Source organism: Pararge aegeria, chromosome 7, assembly GCF_905163445.1.
Source record: "Pararge aegeria chromosome 7, ilParAegt1.1, whole genome shotgun sequence".
NCBI classification, from domain to species: Eukaryota; Metazoa; Arthropoda; class Insecta; order Lepidoptera; family Nymphalidae; genus Pararge; species Pararge aegeria.
This window is the reverse complement of record NC_053186.1, coordinates 16,603,702-16,622,332: the sequence shown is the minus strand read 5'-3', so window position 1 is coordinate 16,622,332 and position 18,631 is coordinate 16,603,702. Positions and strand designations below refer to the sequence as shown.

The 18,631-nt window shown below is 35.9% G+C and overlaps 1 protein-coding gene across 1 annotated transcript in view; it reads left to right on the top strand.

Annotated features, from left to right (window-relative positions):
- Positions 1-3,242: 3,242 nt before the first annotated feature.
- Positions 3,243-18,631, top strand: part of LOC120625173 — a 31,467-nt gene continuing 16,078 nt past the window's right edge. The window contains exon 1 of the mRNA XM_039892150.1: positions 3,243-3,925. Coding sequence (XP_039748084.1) covers positions 3,439-3,925 — 487 coding nt within the window. The 5' untranslated portion in view covers positions 3,243-3,438. The remainder of the gene's footprint in view (positions 3,926-18,631) is intronic.

The window sequence follows — 18,631 nt, the reverse complement described above, 5'->3', positions numbered from 1 at the left end:
GACAGTAATTATTTTACCTCTGATGTTCTAAAGGTTTACCAAAGAATTACGAAAATGGTTTGTGAGCTAGCAACATTCCGCGGGTGTGAAGTGAGACGTGCGCGGGGCGTTTTCTCAGTTTTTAAACACAATGCACTGCATGCATTAATAGCTGAGGGTTCTGTATTTTCTCAATTCTGTGCGCGAAGGTATATTTTGTACAATTATATGTGATTAACGTTTTTATGGTTAGCAAATTGTACGTAATTATTTTGATTGCATTCTAAGGGTCAATACACATCATCATCAAAAGCCTATAACAGTCCACTGCTGGACCTAAGGCCTCTACCAACGTGAGGATATGCCCGTAATCACCACTCGGCAGACATGGTACAGCCCTAACATCTTCTGTATTCATAATTGGAACATTTTGTCCATCATAAATCCCTTGTACTAGGATACGATGCAAGCGTCAGTTTTTGTTAAAAAAAAAGCCTTATTTTAAAGTTAACTTCAAAATTCTAAATTCATTTATTTCACGTAGGCCTAATATAAGCACTTTTGAAACGTCAAGTCTGTTGTTTTGTAGTGACTCTACCACCGGTTCGGAAGGCAGATTCTACCGAGAAGAAGCCGGCAAGAAACTCAGCAGTTGCTTTTTTCCAATATCAAAAATTTACATTTTACATTTTAACATTCATTTTTCTATCTTGTGAGAGATGAAAGCGGAGCCGTATGCTTCCAAGCAACTTTGTCATTAAGAAATTCATCAATTGTATAGTAACCTCGCTGTAATAAATGTGTTTTAACATATTCTATAAATTTATGCATTGGTAGGTCCAAAATTACCTTAGGAATCATATTATAAAAGCTTATGCTCAATCCCACAAATGACTTCTGTACCTTTCGCAGACGATATGCAGATGTCACCAATTTATGACCATTTCTTGTAAGTCTTAAAAATATATTTAATATTTAATCGTTTATTCCATGTTATTGATTTATTTGGCAACTGATTTCAAATTATTTAATTTTTTTAATAGCGTTGACAGTTGACATACAACGTGTTACAAGGAATTACAAAATACTGTTGAAGTGTGAATACGTATATTTCAAAAGGAATCCCCTTTAAAAATAAAAAATCAAAAGAATTTATTTAATTTAATTTTCCATAGAAACTAATTTAAAAATTTTTAAGACTATTGACAACCCTAATGAAGATAAAAGACCGTCACGCGCATACAACCTACGCCTCTAAAATAGATTAAAAAAGTGGTAGAAGTCATTTGGTTTTAATTTTGCATGGTGATCGCAGTAGATGATACTAATGGTAGTAGTAGCACAGGGGACGCTGCTGGCCGTTGTCCGTTATAATTCTCTTGTAAGACTACCGCGAGAAGAGGTGGGGTGGTACCACTGTATTAAGATCTACCACGCGTCTTATCTGCCTTAATTATTAAAACTAACTTAAGTATAGCTACCTAAGTGTTGTTTGAAACAGGGTTTACGGGATCTCATTAGAAATTATTCAAAAAGTAATTACACGCAAAATAAATTGCAATGTTACAACCTGTTAAAGGTAATTGAGTTTCCTAATTACCTACTGTGTGGTGTATTTATTTTATTTGTATTTTTGTACCACGGAACTACTTTTTTTCTATGAGTTAACCAGCAATCTCACCTGGTGGTAAGTGATGATGTAGTCTTAGGTGGTAGCGGGATACCACCGAAAACGTTTTTGGCTATGCTAAGTTAGATAGCTATGCGTTGTCTGGTGGTAAGCTTCGGGCTATGGCTACCACTCTACCGCTTAAAGATTTAGCGTTCCGGTCATATGTCGCGTATAAACCGATTAGGAATATGGGTTTCACATAACTGAAATAATCTATAATAAGTTACGGACCTCGGATTGCAGTCAAGGGCTAACTGGTAGTGGAATAAAAAAAACAAGTAAGCTGACATAATAATTTACATAATATTATCCTCAATCAAATGTAACTCTGTTGGTCTGTTACTTTATTACATCCTCACTCTCAAACCGATATCGATTAAACTGTGCAAAGACATAAGATACTTTTTAGTCCGAAATAATACTCACGCGAGATTTTGTTAAATACCGAAACGAAGTTGGCCAGCTGCTAGTTATTTAATAAATTGTTTCTCAGTCATAAATACCGAACTTTAATTCCATTTTAATTTCATTCGAATTTAATCAACAAACAATGAAATTAACTTCCAGCATAAAATGAAAACAGATTAAAAAGAGTTAAAGCTTCATTTCTAATGACAAGATTTTTTAAAATTTAAAAACAATGAAACTACCTTCCAGCATAAAAATAAAAACCAATGAAAGCTTCATTTTTACTGACAATAATTTATTGCATGGCTTTTTTCGTTTGTTTCATTACTTATTGATCGAAACTCAATCTATAGGTAAAGCCACTAAATTCGATCCTAAAATTTTGATTTACGTTTACTCAACATGTATGTGAAATAAAAATTAAATATTGTTACTTTGATCTTGTGAGGAAATTTATAACTTTTCAGGACTTAGTAGAGTTGGCGATCGTCCCGAATCACTGTGATTTGACCCGATCTTAATATACCTAATACATATTTATTTGTAAAAAACAACTATAAAAATGTATTTTTTTACTTTGTCCTTAAGAGATAGAAAAACAATAATATTGTTGTTGTTAAGAAACAGCTTTGCCAAATAGGTTTAAATATCTTTCCATTCGTAACACAGAGTAAAAAATAAGCGAGATATGGGTCGGTAAACTAAGTACTCATTGAAAAATAAATTAATGTAACAAACATTCAAATTGCTTTAAAATACCGTAACTTAGGTACCTATCTACTAATGATATTGCCATGACCCATGAAAATAATATTGATATATTGATTGAAAAACTTAAAACTTAAAATCAGCTAGCAAATGTAGCAATGAACTTGAAAACTATATGAGACAACGATGATATGACGACATTATTACCAAATACAAATCTATTATCTGTCGGACAACCGATAACGACTTCATGTTCTATTTATAAATCACCATTAATCTAAGGGTGTTACGGCGGCATTCATACTTGAAACTTTGTTTTCGCCCCTTTTAAGAAGTACACCTGTATCCCGAGACGTATAAAAAGCGTCCTTGGGACTATTGTTAAGGGTTTGCGCGCCAAGTGGCTGCCGAAATCGGCGCAAGCGCACGGCGAATACGATGCGCGGGAAACGAAGCGTCACTCGTCAGTCGGACGTAGTCGGTAGCGCGCGCGCACGCTGCATCGTGTTTTGAGGTTAGAATTGGCGCGGTTTCGCTGGCCAGGTGCTCTCGACGCCCCCGCTCGCACGCCTAACTCCGTCCCTCTCGCGCTACCTGACAGCTGTTTTCTCTCGGGAGATTATTAGTCAGATGTTTCTGTGAACCAGTCGGAGCTCACCTGACGTGGTACTATGGCGGCTGGAGGACGTACACCCAAGCAAAGGAGATTCGAGATATCTTCTACCATGGCGCTAAGAACCAACACCCCAAGGCGAAGACGTGGGAGCTGCAAGTGTCTATTCGGAGCTCCGGACAGGGACGAGACGAAGCGTCTGATGGCAGAGCAGTACGCAAGAGAAAGGAAGCGGTTTATTAGGCGATTCAACTTTGACATTGAAACTGAGTGCGCCCACAAAGGTGCTAAATTGGACTCTCCTGTTAAATTTTGTGAGGAGGACAAGGAAAATGGCAGTCCAAGGAATCCTAGGACCGGAGCTGAGGCCTTAGCGTGTGTAGAGAATACGGATTTGCGGGTGCTGGGATCACCTTCACGCCGCAGTGCTGGTAGCTCGCCTAGGACTCCGACAAGGACTCCACGGACGCCAAGGACTCCTCGTGCATCGAGGACACCACGTACTCCTAGAACTCCTGCGTCAAGAAGACAACTCCAAATGACAGGTTAGTCCTAAGCTTTATTACCTAGTTAGTTTAAGCAATTTCATCTCAAGTTTAATACCAAGTTTTATGAAAATAGAGGTCTTATAATGCTTTTTTATCAGAGATCATGGCTTTATCTTGAAAATAAACTAATAATAGTTGTCATCGTTTATTTGTGACATTCCTTCCAACATCTTAAACATGTCTTTCAATTTCATTGCAATTATTCAATCTATCTTTTTCTTCGTAAGTGTTTTTATAAATTGCCTTAAGAATTTTAACTTATTGAGCATTACTCTGTAATCCATAACCTACATACAACAACAGAATAGATCGGAGACATTGATTTTCAGGAACAGTTTGTTATCAACATAGTAGTTACACATATTATATTGCCTACTTTTTTAGACAAAAGGCTGACACATATAAAACGTAGAATTGTATATAGTAAAAACCCGGATAAAATAAAGCCAGGTGGGCCTACACAACAAGTTCCCGCGCTTCGTATCTATCATTAGTATTCATATAAGCACGTATCAGCTTATACTGATCAGTATAAGGCCAGTTTATGAGGTCACATTAGGTTAGAAGAACAATTGTCATGTTCTCACTTGTTAGATACAAAAGGTCATTCGGTTTAGTTTCTTATCGATCAAATTGTACATTTAATTCGAGTTTTACTAATAGGTATAACATGATTGTTCTCTAAATATTTAATAGTTTACTTATCGCGAATGTTATTTATTAGGGTAACGTAAAAAACAATATTAGAATGAATGATGGTCTTGTGTCTTCAAAATCTCCACTCTGTATGACTGTTTTGGTGTTAGTTATTTTCATGACAAAATTGAAAAATATTCGAAACGCTTATACAAATTAGACATGTTAACTAAAATAAGACAGTGTGTTAATACTAAAAAAGTAAGGAAATTAACATTATATAGTGGCTTTTGAAAGGATCATTTAAATAAATATACGTTATATATAAATATAAAATAAACATAATATATATAAATATATAAAGATTAACGTACATAATATATAAAAGTAGATTTAAAAATCTAAATATCGAAATAGCTTAATAGGTACTCGCTAGGTTTAAAATAGAACCTAGCCAAATCATGTCTAGTCTAGCTAGACTACACAATACGGAAAATAGATATATCAGGTTTGTTACTACGGTTCAACGATCTCGAACAGATATGCATCTGCGGCTAGCATTTAAATAAATCCAAAGTTAAAATTGTATGCGCAAGTGCATTTGAAAATGGAGTAAACGTTGCCAGCATGCGTTAAATAATAATATATGTACATTGTACATCTATATAATGTTATCGAACTTAGTTATGTAATTACTATTGAACGCGTCTTAAGTTCTGCTTCTACCTGCACTTGAATCAAGAAGTTTTAATTTGATTTGAATGCATGTACTTATAACTAAACTACGATAGGTATAAACTTTTCCATCCTTTTTGGCGCAAAGTACGTTTACTTCCGTACATTGTTTACTCGTAGTCGTAGTTGCTGAAATTTACTTCCCGTGCAAAATATCCAAAAAAAAATTAAAATGGTATTTTACTCGCTGGATTACTGACTGTTGACTGTCCATGTATACATTCATAAGAGTTATAGTGAAGGCAAGACAAAGATATAATTCTATTAAAGCTCGAGAAAGACTTATAATTATCGATAGTACTTTTGTAAACTGCAATACTTAAAAATAGTCCCGTAAGTTGTTTACTCGTCGCATTTGCTGAAATTTACTTTCCATGCAAAATATCCTAAAACATTTCTAAAGTGGTATTTCACTCGCTGGCTTACAACTGTCCATGTATACATTCATAACAGTAATCGTAAAGGCAAGACAAAGATATAATTCTATTAAAGCTCGAACAAGATTAATCACTTATAAATATCAATAATACTTTTGAAAACTGCAATACTTAAAAATAGTGATACACTTATTGTTGCAAAGTTTACATAATATTATGTGATAATGTCCTATAAGTGTTATCCACGTTCTCGTGATCCAAGAACCAATATATGAAAAAAAATCACACGTTCTATTATTTAAACGGAAGTGCCCATCTCTTCCTCAATTTCCTATGTTTTATTTATTTAAATTCATTATTGTATTGGTAATTCAAGCAATGACAGTCAAAATCCGATGGTGAGGGTTCATCGCCCTGTTACATCATCACACCATTACGTTTTTTGGTCCACCTTCTAACACCCGAGTGTGTTGCCATCTCTGAATATGTTTTTTCTTTCATTTGAAGCCTTAATTACAACTGTTACAAGCGACTTTCTACTTTCTGGACCGCATTTTAAACATTGCCGAGGACAAAGTGAGTACACGCAATATTAGGGCTGTCACCTGATTCAAAAGTGTACATTCAAAATTAATGTTGGAACAGAATAATAGAACTCCTAGAAATATGTTAGATACCAATTTTCATGTCTCAAATACAAGTCAACTTCAGGAAAGTATATCTGGTTAAAAATAAATTGATCAAAAGTGACTCGCAATCAGTAATAGGATTATTTCAGTCATCCCGTGTCAATAGTCAATATAATGAATAAATATAGCGATACATAATCTGACCTTATTGATTGAAAACTGAGATTCACACTCAATTAAATTATTACGCACTTATGAAGATTTTAACTTATAATAACAATATATATTATAGTACTGCGTTAGCTAATTTGTACGACAGGTGTTTAATTTGCTTACGTCCCTTTTATAAATTATACAGGATTTTTTTGAACTTACTGTAACATTGCTAATTATTAATACGAGTTGTTTTTAAATATTGATAAATACATTAACGTAGTTGGGGAATATTGGATAGAAGCAGGCGTTACTTTGCGGAATTCCATGATATATTATGAAAATGAAGCTTAATTTACTGTACTCCCCGAAAAGCAGGCGAATCCGTAAGGTGTCATTTTTAATTTCTTCAATCTTTGTACTCCACACCAAACAGATCTTCGGCAGTTTAGACTCTACGCACGTTTCGTTTAAGATGTTAACTTTACAATGAATAAATGTTAAGTCAAACAATTAAACATTGCATAGTCAACACCTCCTAAGGATGCTCCGGTTTTGGAGCGAAACGTGCGTAGAGGGTGCATGGTCTAAAATCTGTTTGGTGTGGAGTATAAAGATTGAAGAAATTATGAATGGCACCATACAGATTTTCCTGCTTTTCGTGGAGTGAATTATGGAATTTTTAAAAATGTTAAACGAACTATTACGTAAAATATTTTCAATGCCACGCAACACCAGTTTTTTAAAAGTAACAACCCTAGTGCGGGCAACAAAAAACCCATAGATCAAAAGGGGTATCATTATTTGAAGTTTAATGATAGAAGAGATTCCTCTCGAGTTATGGGTTCGGTTAATGAACTTATTTGTGGAAGGATTCATCTTATTTTTTCTCCTATGGTTGGAACATTGAAATGATCTAATACATAATTTTTTATTAAGGTTGCGCTGACCGTTAATTTCTCTAAGCCTTTTATCAGTTAGATTATGCAAAGCATAATATTCTTTACCATTTTTTTTTAATTTATATGAGTTTTCACTAACTTAAATATTAGATTTCAAGAATCTTTATTTCACCATGGTTCGGTTTTATGATGTACATATCTGTTCTAGTTCTATGATATTAAAGAGCTTAAATTATCTACGAGTACAAGAAAATTGTAAGTCTAATTACTAAGAACTGCGGTAAAGTTAATTTTATTAAGATTTCATCTAACTTTGCAAATTTATTTGTTTTTGCATAGAATCTCTAATGCAAAAAAAAAATAAGTAAGCTTTTTAAGACGTGCGTCTGTTGCGAGCAAGAATAGCATATTTTTTACACATGCTCACGCAGTAGGTATTATCTGCTTTTGGCTAGCGTACCCTTAAAATGTGTTTGTGGCCACGTGCTATAACAAATTTTTCCTCGTTTGATTGATTTTATTCTGTCGATTATTTAGTAAATTAATAGTTAACATCCTTATGTTAACTATTAATTCTGACTGACTTCTTCCTTCTACTACTCTTACTTTCCCTGAGTATAAGTAACTTAACCGGATAAGTACGTTGGATATTAAGGTTGAGAGCGAATGCCTAGAAGATAAATATTCACTAAGTCCTAACTGTTACTGTCGTATTTTACAAATCCTGTGGGAACCGTTTGTTTTGCTGGGATATAAAATAGTCAATGTTACTTTTCGTCCTTTCAACTTTATACCAAAGAAGTCTATTGGTTAATTAGTTGGGTCGCGTAGGAAGGACAAACAAACACTTTCGTATGTATAATCTATTTGTATAAAAGGCAAAAGTGACTGACTGACTAACTGACTGATTTATCAACGCTCAGCTCTAACCACTGGACGGATCGGGCTGAAATTTTGCCCTCAGATAAGATTTTTGAAAATTCCTACCCTAATAGGGTTAAAACGGGATGAAATTTTGTATAAAATCTTTCATTTTTCAAGTTACAGTCATGAAACTTTGATTTATATTTTCTATTAAAAAAAATAAAATACGTTTTTCACAAATTTTAAAAATTCAAACTCCAAAGGCATCAAATAGGGAATGAAAATGTATATGAAAGTTTCTGAATTTTTAAAGTAATTTACGTTCATTTTTCTTTTAGCAGGAAGATTTATTAGCATTTTTAAACCTTTGAAGTTAAATTGACCGAATCAAAAATTTTACTTACGTGAACGAAGCCGTGGGCAAAAGCTAGTATAATATATAAGTAAAGATTATACCCAGTTTCCAACTATCCTTATATAGTGGTCCAGTAATTTCACGGTTCTCCTAGCCGTGCTACAAAATCACGGATACCGCATTTGTCCCGCAGTACAACGACCTCGCTGCCCGCTATCCAAAGCCGACTTTAAATAGAACATCTGTTTTCATCTTAGACTGCATCTTTTCTTAGTAACCGCATACCTACACATACTGAGCGCGTAGTATGTAATACGTTATTTACATGTAGCGTAATTACGGGCACATGAGGTTTTTTTTTTTCTTAATTTTTTTGGAGGGTTTGTTCAATTCTAAATGATATTAATTACTGCCTACGCTTAATGGACACTTTATATATGCCATAAAGTTTTTAGATGCGCCAAAACAGTGTTACATACCCCAGTTCCCGCAAAAAAAGATTAAAGTGAGCCCTGAACGAGAGTCTTTCTAATTCGCTTCGGACACATTCCACCAAAATGTGATAAACATCCTCGATAGTGTTGCACTCTGAGACCTTAGGAAACGAGGATTTCCCCACTAGGTGTGCGAAGTCTTTAGGCTAATACAGTATCACTTCTACTCAATTTCGCGCCAGTTAACCGTATGAGGCTTAACACCTACTCCTCAAATTGATGGACACAGGGCAGCATGTTGCAGGACTTACCCCGTGCATGCCCTGCGAAGTGTTGCTGTGTTTATAGGGGGTGGTTTCCACTTACCAGGTGGGTCATCCGCTTGGTCCGTCACTAATAAATATTTATTTCTACTACAAGTTTGCTTATTCGATCGCGAAAAAGTTAACTACGATTTATATGGTAATAAATAGCGCCATCTAGTGACAGTCGTGTTTTCCACGTGCTGAAACTAGATGGCACCCCCTCTGCTTTATGAACATTCTGAGTGTCTTCTGGACGCATTTTAGGCCATGGAAATTGAAACTCCCTTCGAAATATCTATTAATGTCTAACAGTGGACGTCTGTCGATTGACATGATGATGCTGATATAATGGGTTCCTTGTTTATTGTTACATACGCAGGATTCCTAACGGAAGGCTGATATTATGTTATTCAAGCTTGTATCCTAGAGATGGGCTTGGGATGGTTAGGTTTTTGAAAACCTACATATCCTTTTTTAAACGAACGATGAAATTTTTACCAGCAAAACTGATATTAGTTTCGCTTGCATCCTGTAGCCCTGGAATAGGAATCATTCTCGACTATCGAAATACTTGGGCATAGGCGTAAATGGATCTTATTCACCTCATATTCTAAAGCTCAAATTTGCTTACAATTTTAAAGTCGGGGTTTTGACCAAATGTTAGTCAAATAGAAATCGAATAGGTTCATTTTACTTTGTCGATACAGAGTTTGATCTGCGAAAATGACTCCTGGATTACAAGCGATCAGATATGTACTGTTGCTACTGGTTACGGATATAATATGGCACTTTTTATCCTGGGAAGCCTGGGAAGAACATAAAAACAAAAATCGAAAAGTACTCCACTCGTAGTATCCATGTTGGAATCGTGCACCAAATACCAAACTTTACGCCTGTGTAATCTTTTACGTGACCACAATATAAGAATACTATGAAAGTGTGAGGATTTTTTCACTTACAGTAAAGTTGTAAATACGAAAGAAACGCTCTCTTCTTCTTATCAAAAACAGCTTCAAAACATATGTAGATGAAAAAACTTTTCCTTAAAATAATTGAGTAATTACGTGTAAAAATTCGATGTGATTTTTTAAATAGTGAAAAGAATTTAAATATCACTTGTTTTAACGTTAAAGGAATCCATTGAGGAAACCTGCAAGCCTAAGTCTAAAATTCGATTGATTCGAAATCGAAAATTCTGGAATAAACGCGATATATTTGACACTTTGTTTTATCTGTAGGTACATAAATATGTTCATATTTCATGTTTTTTGTTATTGTCCGGTTATTTTTTGTATTCCGTACGTGATTATTTTATTGGCGAACAGCAGTAAAGTTATAGTAAACAGGAAAACAAAAAGAACAGTTTAATTATGCAATAAATCAAAACTGACAAATTTAAAGAAATGACACTATCAATTCAGGAGTTCATCAACCAGGTTCCTATTAAAATTTTAATAGTCCTCGCTAATTAAGGCTTGGGGGCGCTAAACTATTTTTGACAGCCTTTTTATGTGATAAAATGCATACCAATTTATTAAACATATTGACTTGCTATGCAATACGTGAAAAAGTGAGAAAAGTTTTTAGGTTAAGTTCGTTATCTATATATTTATATTAGTAAATCAATATCACACGGTAGGTACACATCTTTTTATGCATTTTTCAACATAGATTGTTTTGACATCTTACTTAAATATTTTGGAACGCTATGGCCATGCAGTTAATTGCGTGGATTATTAAAAAAAAATTAAATGCTTAATATTCCTCATAAATAAATAAAAGAAATATACTGGAATAAATAATTTGAATTTCGAAATATGATCATCATATCAACCCATTACCGACCCACTAAAGGTACATGTCTCCTCCCACTATGAGAAGGCGTTAAGGTGGTACACCATGCTGGCCCAGTGCGGATTGGTGGAGTCCACACTTCTTTATGGAGAAAATAAAAAGTTAGAGGTGCGTGCTCGTACTCGTACTCGGTCCCTCGAAAGTAAAGTCGATGCTTTAACCACTAAGCTATCACCGCTTCGCATCGCACCTAGTAGTGGCAAACTCCATGTCCGATTGTGCATGCAAACACCAAATTGCATAAAACATTTTTATTTGACAATAAAACTGGCACTGATATAAGGCTTCACGCTTATCGATACTCGGTTGAGTAAACTTTGATTAGGTATTGGATATAAGCAGGTGTTACTTTGCAGAATTCCGTGATATACTATCATCTCAACCAATAAATTTATATATACAAATAGTTTCTTTAAACAATTCTCCATATATAAGTATCGAGAACCGCCCTGGCGCAACGGTGATAGCTTCGCAGCTATCTTGGTTAAATTCACATTTAACCAGGGTTCAGAATCCGGAATCGAACCCGGGCCCGGATTCTGAATTTTCTCTGGTCTGGTTTGGTGGGAGGCTTTGGCCGCGGCTAGTTGCCACCCTACCGACAAAGACGTGCCGCTAAGCGCTTTAGTGTTCCGGTGCGATTACGCGTAGAAACCGATTAGGGGTATGACTACCATACTCCCTAACAGCCCGCTACCATCTTAGACTGCATCACTTACCACCAGTTGAGATTGCAGTCAAGGGCTAACTTGTAGTGGAATAAAAAAAAATGTAATACTTACACTAACAACACTACTCGCTGACGTGTGCCTTTAAACCTGGTCTATTCTTTCGGTGGTCCTTATTTCGAAAAGTAGATCCTTAGATATACTCCGAGCTAGCCTTAGATACATAGAGCCTTATTAATAAACGTGACATAAAGTCGGAATAGTAAAGCGGCGTTTTTTCACGCTCTGACATTTGAAAGGACAGTTTAAGTGGGACAAAACCTGCTGAATTATTCCGAGGTTATGCCACGTTTCTAAATGAAGCACATTAGGAAGACTCGTTGAGACAAACAATATCTGGATTGTGGTATTAATAATCAACGATATATTTATATGCAGGGATAATCTTTTACGTCAAACACCACATAGATTTTCCATAGTAAACTTGCAAAGTTTAAGTACGAGAATAAGTTTCGCTCCAACATCTTCAGGAGATGACGATTCCACAAATACTAAGCAATATGTATTACATCGCAAAGTAGATTCCTGCGGTTCGATTTGCGGTCCGCTGGACAGCAAAAGGCGAGTATGATTATTTGAGGCTTGCTCTGTCAAGACACGCCACTTGAAATAAAACAATCTTAATGTGGCTTCCTGAGCAACACTAAAATCACTTCTAAACAACTGGTCCTGAGATTTTTGTCTCATAATATTTTTATTTATTCACCCAGACCAGAGGCTACCATCAGTCAAGACTACTCTAGAGCGTAGTAACTCAATGTTATTAACCTATATTTTGATAAAATCTAGACAACGGGACGGCATTCGTTAGGGTGACGTTGTTTTTAACTGGAAATGGATTGTCCTTGTATTCATCATTATTAGTTTGCCACTAGAACCCTCTCTCATAGCACTCTCTGCTATGAGAGAGAGTTCTAGAGCTTAGTCCCACCAAGCTAACCATTGGTTAATAGCAAGTTGTTGGGTGGAACTTCAAAAATAATCGCATATTATGGGATAAATAAAATAAAGTAGTGTTTTTGAAATAACGTCCATCTGTCAGTTATTTAACTATTATTTATTTAGATTGCACGGAAGTGTCTCATTATCGGAAGAAACATATAAGCTATTATATTCCAATTACGCCATAAATGCAAATTCATTATAATCCAATTTCATTTGGAAATTCTCTAGATGTATTTCTCTCCGGATCCAATTGTGCAGTCCACACAGACGACTATTACAGTATCTGTACAAAATAAAATTTTATTTCACTCAACACTTCACTTTCTTTAACTTAAAATGTCCGATTAAAGCACAGTCATCATAACCGCAAATATTTTATCCAATACCTAGTTACTCGGGTTTACGACTAAGTCAATATTAGTCAGTTGTGATAACTGCACCCTGAGTACATAATTTTCTCGCTCGCAATCGAGTGGTCGTTTTTGAATATCGAACTACTCGTACATCAGAGTTAAATTGATCCCTTTCCTACCTTTGCCTACAAATCTTCAGCTAGCGTTACGTTTATAAAAAAAAAATTAGGAGTATACAATTTGCAACTCTAAAACAAGTAATATTAGACTCATTTTACTTTGACGACATGGAGTATGCATCATATCAACCGTAATCGGCCCAGTACAGAGCACGGGTCTCCTCAATGATGATGAAAAGGGTTTAGAACCAGGCTGGCCCAGTGCAGATTGGTGGACTCAACACGCCTTTGAGATCATTATGGAAAACTCTCAGACATGCAACTCACGATCGTTTTCTTCACAGTTGAAGCAATTGATATTTTAATTGCTTAAAACGCACGTAACTTAGAAAATTTAGAAATACGTGCTGGGATTCGAACTAGGAAAAGTGAAGCCGAATTCCTAACCACTGGGCTATCATGGCTCCAACTCAAGCAAATCTTGTACTAATACTGATAAGGATAGTGGGTTACATTCCGTGCGGGGTAAACACGGGCGTGTCCACTTGACACCGATCGCCTTAGTTACATGTTGGTGAAAATATTTGTTATTTGTTAAAATTCACAAAATAAGTTTCTACCTACTTGCAGTCGTTCTGAAATCAGCAGCCATTATTTTTTAGTTTTTTTTTTTACTTTCTTTTATTTAGATTAGTCTAAATATTTCTAAGCGTTGTAACATCAGCATTTTTCATTTTTATTTCATACCTAGTAAGTTTAAGTAAAAAATAAATCGATTTGATTGTTTTTTTAACTTTAAATAAAAATAAATATATTACGACAATACACACACCGCCATCTAGTCCCAAAGTAAGCGTGGCTTGTGTTACGGGTACTAAGATAACTGATGAATATTTTTATGAATTATATACATTAATACTTATAATATACATATAAACACCCAGACACTGAAAAACATTTATGTTCATCAACCAAACATTTTCCAGTTGTGGGATTCGAACCCACGGCCTTGGACTCAGAAAGCCGGGTCGCTGCCCACTGCGCCAATCGGCCGTCAAACTTTGCTTTTAGAGTATGTATTTCTGTCTGTTTATGTTGATTTTGAGGTTTTTTGCCGCTATGCATTGCCGCAATGCTGTGTTCCGGTCTGAAGAGATGCGGTGCCCGGTGTCATTACAGGCACATGTTGCTTCACGTCTAAGCCTCAGCACAGTTAGCATGGGCAGGCGGTGGCGTGCACTTCATACATGCACAAAAGCACTGCATACCCTTAAATTGAAATATAGCTCGTATAGGAGCAGGATTTTTTCCATTTTGTGCAATTTTCCTACTGTATGCACACCCTGGTAAGAAACCCACTGCACGCCACTTGCACGCCACTGTGGGCTGGAGATAATCATCTCCCCGGGGAAAGAATATAAATTTAACTCCTCCCAAAACTTTACCAACTCTCTGAGCATTGGCGCACAAGTGGAAATAATATCCAAATAATATACGTGTATTAATTAATAAACGGGAGTAAACTTCTCCTATTCCATGTTCTTGTGATTTATCACGTGGACACGTGAATTATATCCCCTGTCAGGACCCATAATCGGGGGACATAATTTTTATCTCCCGCCCGTGCTAGCCCTGCAGGTTGATGGACACAGAATGACGCTTTGTATAAAGTGTTCCTTCTGAAGTGTTGATAAAGTTAATTTTCAATTTAGAATTTCAGTTGAAGGCTCATACGATATATACTTACTATATACTTACTTTGGGCTCATATTATGAGCGTGCCCTAACATTGATTGTTGCTATTACAAGTTGGGACAAAAAACGTATGAATCACGGTATACAGGTTCGCTGACTACGTGACTCACTGTTGACTGTGTTAGGACGGTACCTACGTCGGTAGGTGTGGCCAGTGCCCAACGGTCAGGGGTCGTTTAGGATAAAAGTGTTCATGACGTAATTATATAGTCATGTTACTCTTTAGGGTTGCGCAGTCGAATAATGCAAACCGGACCTTTTTATATTAATATAATTTAAGCAATCATCTCATAACAATGTACATATTTTAAGGGATTTTTACAAAAACAACATAAGCAAAATTTTTACCTTTTTTTGTTCTGGCATCACTTTAATAATAATAATAATAATAAAAAGCCCCAAAGTAAGGGTTAGCTTGTGTTATGGGTACTAAGATGACTGATGAATATGTTTTATGAATAATATACATAAATACTTAGAATATACATATAAACACCCAGACAGTGAAAAACATTCATCATCATCACACAAACATTTTCCAGTAATGGGAATCGATCCCACGGCCCCAAGGCCGTGGGATCGATTCCAAACTCAGAAAGTAGGGTCGCTGCCCACTGCGCCAGTCGGCCAACAACGCCATTTAAACGGGAAATTTAATGATTTGACACATATTTTGCAAAAATTACATGTGTCTGAAATATTTCGATTTAAAATTTCGGCTATTTTACAAAAAGAGCATATTATTTAAAATATTTAGCAAAAACTACATAACTTCACTTATGCAGTAAAGTAAGTAGCAAGTGATATTTTAATTGTTTAAAACGCACATAATATCGAAAACTTAAGAGGTGGTGCTGGAATTAGAACTCGGACCCCCGAAAGTCAAGTCGAAGTCCCCCCCATTGGGCTATCACCGCTCCAACCTTCGCACCTCAGGCAAAGTTTCTTCTGTAATTTCGCCCGCAACCACCGCCATCAGACCGGAACGCAGAAAGCTGCTTGGCAACAGAATTAAACGTGTAGTACCTACTTCCCAGTTCCAGATTTTTCACAAAAAGCTATATACTACTACTTAAACGTCATCGGGCTTTATCTCATAAATAATATGTATTAATATTGCCGCTATAACAACAAGTAAAAAAGTAGTATAAGAAATAAAAATGTAATTTAAAGAGTTACAAAAAAATTGTTTTTATTCAATATATCTTCTTGATCATCATCATTTCAACCAATGAACGTCCACCGCTGGACCTAGGTCTTGCCTCCAGCGGCTCCCAGCGACTCGCCTGATGTCATCTGTCCACCTGTTGGGGGCCGACCTACGCGTTTACCGGTGCGGGGTCTCCATTCCAGCAACTTAAGACCCCAAAGTCCATCGTTTCTCCGAGCTATGTGCCCTGCCCATTGCCACTTTAGTTTCGCGACTCGCTCAGCTACGAGTATGTCGCTCACTCTAGTTCTCCTTCGGATCTCCTTAATTCTGATTCAATGTAACTATGATAAATATACTACGCCAATACTCACATCGCCATCTAGCTCCTAAGTAAGCGCAGCTCATGTTATGGGTACTAAGATAGCTGATGAATATATATTCTATTAATATAATACACATAAATACTTATAATAATACACAGATAAACACCCAGACACTAAAAAACATTCATGTTCATCGCACTAACATTTTCCAGTTGTGGGAATCGAACCCACGACCTTGGATTCAAAAAGCAGGGTTGCTGCCCACTGCGCCACTCGGCCGTCTAAAAGTTGTAACAAAAACTAACCTGCCATTTTATGTTTAAGCTTTTGAAACTCTTACTCCTTGAAAGTACCAGTTTTTAGACGTAGATTTAACGATACGAGTATGAAGTTAGAACTTAGTTCACACCCAAACTTTTTTGTCGTTTAAGTAATCCATAACATTATAATGGTTTTAAAAAAAATCTATTAAATATATTAAACTATTTAATAAATGTAAAACCAGATGTACGCGGCTTATTACCTTTAGTGGCAATAACAGCCTGTATATGTTTTTGTGAACGAAAAAAAATCTCGGAAACTTAAAACCCAGTGGCAATGCGAGTCAATCAATCACGCTCCACATGGTGCTATATCTCCGAAAGGTAACAATAAACACTCAGCAACGAGAAAATTAAGTGGGAAGTAGGTACCTACCTACATGCCAATAAAATACAGGGTGTTTTTTTAAAAGTACAACTGTCAGTGATTCATTTTATTTGCCCAATGTAAAAATAAAATTATAAGCTTGATGTTTAATAAGCATTCTATATCGAATGTCAGCGGCGCGGTGCGCGGGGTTTAAATTCAATAAATTGATTTAATCAGCTGCTTCCCAACTGTTTAAATGCAGATATTAATTTAAAAAAAATTATCACTGTGTTGTAAGCTTCAATTATTTTAAATATGGCCTTGAAACTGATCCCAGTCTAACCAAATCGAAGGGGTATTTTTAAAATATTCTCTCATATGTTTCCCAGAATTATCTACAAAACTGAAACGCTAATAGTTTTGAGTAAATCACTGCCATAGTTTTTATTTAAAGAAATCAGATACAGCCCTAATATCACATGCAAAATTAAAATCAAGTGACACCTCACTTTACTAGGTACGCGTCGCGTAGCGTGCGTATTATGCGCGTGTCGGTCTTTAACCTTGAATAGGGTTGCCTAAATAAACACTTAGAATGTTTTGAATAAGTTTGTATGGTAAAATATATATGCTTCCTTTGACATTATTATTTTAACAGGTTCATTTTCTTATAAAATATACTTATACGCCCTTCAACAGTATTTCGTAATTTGGTAACACGTTGAATAAGGGGTTATAAAGAGTTATATGTTTTTGGCTATTTCCGAGGCTGACTGATTACAAGCCTCCCTCTTAATTCCTACTAAATATGAGACAGCTATAGAGTGCCAATTGTAAGATTTTTTTCATACCATTCGCTCGACCATGCCTTATTTCATAGCCTAGTATTGAAATTTTAAGTACATCAATACATTCGATAGGCTTAGCAGGTTAGTAATGTTGTATTGGAGTCCCTAGGGGCTTCTATGATTTGAATGAGGAACATAGCACACGGCGTATAAGCTTAAAATCTGTTATTTTCCTATTGACAATACGGTTTCTCAGTCGAATTTGTTTACGTAGGTAGAAAATCTTACACTTGGTCATCGTTTGGGAATACGGGTGTAAAACTCCAGTGGCAACGTCGCCCCACATATTATATCTCTGAAAGGTAACATTTATTGTTACACTCAGCAACGAGAAAACAATGGAACAATGCGAGGATGCGTCTGTCCGTTTGTCCGTTCGCCTCGACGTTATTAGGGTCACCGTCGAGGCTTGGTTATTGACCTGTGACTTGTGAGTTTAGGAGATCGAAGCTTTTAAGCAAAAGGAAATGCATGCATTTATAGTTATGTTTAGCTCTATTACAAAAATCTCTTTACAACTACAAATGTTTATCATGCCCAAAGCAATGATGAGGTCTAGCTTGGAGCATGCTTGCCTAGAAAAAGCCTTTTCACTCTAGCCTTGA